Source organism: Myotis davidii, unplaced genomic scaffold (genome assembly GCF_000327345.1).
Source record: "Myotis davidii unplaced genomic scaffold, ASM32734v1 scaffold61, whole genome shotgun sequence".
Taxonomy (NCBI): Eukaryota; Metazoa; Chordata; class Mammalia; order Chiroptera; family Vespertilionidae; genus Myotis; species Myotis davidii.
Window position 1 is genome coordinate 911,627 of NW_006291729.1, and position 2,353 is coordinate 913,979.

Below are 2,353 nucleotides of genomic sequence, written 5' to 3' on the forward strand. Positions count from 1 at the left end.
ATGTTTCACCACATATGTTTTGTAAATAGTTAATTTTAGCAGTAAAATCTCAATGGATAGTTTACAGGTGTGAGTGTTAGACGACCACTTAATTAGAAGCTTGTTATTTTTCAGAATTCAGAGTAATTACAAGAAAAGACCAACTTCTTAGAGACTTTCTACCTATGATACTTGCTCAGGTTAATACCTGTCTGCTGTCAACTCCATTTTAAAAGCGCCCTGTGCCATGCTTGAAACCAGCGGTCTGCAGACTAACTCAGCCCCTCGAGGCAATTACCCATCACTCTCACTGAGGGTGTGACCACGTGCCTCTGATGGCGCGACTCGGGCCAGCGCTCTGTGCTGTTGCTCACGTCAGAGAGGACCGAGGGCAGGCAGAGCAGGCCCCGCCAGCCTGGAGCGCTCGCTCACCCGCCCTCACAGCCGGTTGGTTGTGGGACTGAAACAGCCTTGTCTGAAATTCATCTTTAAAAGTTTTTTAATTTTTCATTTCAGAAAATGTGATGTTCTGAACCGTGGATTTTCAGGCTATAATACCAGATGGGCCAAAATTATCCTTCCCAGGCTCATCAGGAAAGGGAACATTTTGGACAGCCCAGTAGCAGTTACAATTTTCTTTGGTGCCAATGACAGCGCGTTAAAAGGTAAAGGCGTTTTGGTATTTTCCCAGTTCATATTTCATGTTACAGCAAACTTACGTGTGTGCTCTGGTTCCCGATCTCCTGAGAGGGGACGTTCTGTCCAAAGTGTAACGAGTTGCCTGCGTACGTAGGTGTGTTTCTTCTGCCATCAGTGTCGGTGACTTTCACCCTGACCTGTTTTCAGACCCATGTCGTCCAGCCTCGTGCTGCTGTGCTCAGCGCCTGGTTCTTTTCTCTTAGTTGTCATCGCCGGCAGCAGGGGCCTCAGGTGGGCACCTGCGTCTTAGTGACGGAAAGAGGAGCTCAGGGCCGCCCAGACACAGGCGCAGCCTGGAACCTGAGTGATGGCTCCGGGCGAGGAGAATCCTGCGTGGCAGGAGGAGGGACGTAGGACTGGACTTGGAGAAGCTGGGTGTCACCCCCAGAGGTTTTTCCAGGGTCCACTCCTCCCCCAGCAGTGGCCTGGCCTGCTGCTCACAGACCCCTACGGGGGCCTCTCGGTGAGGCTGGAGATGGGGGAGGAGGGCTGCCAGGGGGCGGCTCCAGCGGCCTGGGAGGAAGGGTACATAAGTTACAGGTGGCAGTAGGGACCGCAGGCCAACTATCGGGACTAGTGAAGTTCTGTCTTCACTTAACATCTACACCAGAAGAAAAACAAAACTCCAAAACCAGAAATTTTTTAAAAATATATTTTATTGATTTTTTTTACTGAGAGGAAGAGAGAGGGATAGAGAGCTAGAAACATCAATGAGAAACATTGATCAGCTGCCTCCTGCACACCCTCCACTGGGGATGTGCCCGCAACCAAGGTACATGCCCTTGACCGGAATCGAACCTGGGACCCTTCAGTCTGCAGACCGACGCTCTATCCACTGAGCCAAACCGGTCATGGCCAAAACCAGAATTTTTAAAAAATGGTGAAGTTTATCAAACTTAGGGCAAGAATAAACATTAAGCATAAAAACAGTGGAGGAAATTGCAAAGGAAGAAAATAAGTTTGTGAAATAAAATAGTTTATCAAATAAACTATTTAAAAATAAAATGACACAGTAAGGAAAATATTTGCAAAAATAGGCAGACAAAAGTTAATGTCCTTAATGAATAAGTCAAGAAAAGCATTAACTCCAATAGAGAAATGGGCAACGCAGGAATAGATAATTCACAAAGGAGAAATTTAATAGCCAATACATGTTTGAAATGTATGAAAACTTCAGTTATCCAAAAAAATGCAAGTTACAAAGAATTTTGTGGGTTTATTTTATTTTGGTGTGTTTTTTTTAATTCTTTATTGTTTAAAGTATTACATGTCTCCTTTTCCCCCCATTGACCTCTGCCTGGCCGTCCCCACCTTCTAGCACATGCCTTCACCCCCCTACTGTCTGTGTCCAATGGTTGTGCTCATATGCATGCATACAAGTCCTTTGGTTGATCTCTTACCCCCTCATCGCCCTCCCCCACCTTCTCTCATAGGTTGGACAGTCTGTTCCATGCTTCTATGACTCTGGTTCTATTTTTATTCATCAGTTTATGTTGTTCATTATATTCCACACTAGAGGCTCAGTGCATGAAATTCGTGCATGGGAAGGGGGAGTCCTTCAGCCCGGCCTGCACCCTCTCCAATCCAGGACCCCTCGGGGGATGTCTGACTGCCAAAAATCGGCAGTCAGACATCGCTCTCACGATCCAGGACCGCTGGCTCCTAACTGCTCACC

General features: G+C 46.8%; 1 protein-coding gene across 1 annotated transcript in view; it reads left to right on the forward strand.

The window, feature by feature from the left end:
* The window catches only part of IAH1 (isoamyl acetate-hydrolyzing esterase 1 homolog), a gene marked incomplete at its 5' end in the record, with an annotated part of 9,220 nt that overhangs the window by 2,625 nt on the left and 4,242 nt on the right, over nt 1–2,353 (forward strand). The window contains one exon of the mRNA XM_015564940.1: nt 496–644. Coding sequence (XP_015420426.1) covers nt 496–644 — 149 coding nt within the window. The remainder of the gene's footprint in view (nt 1–495; nt 645–2,353) is intronic.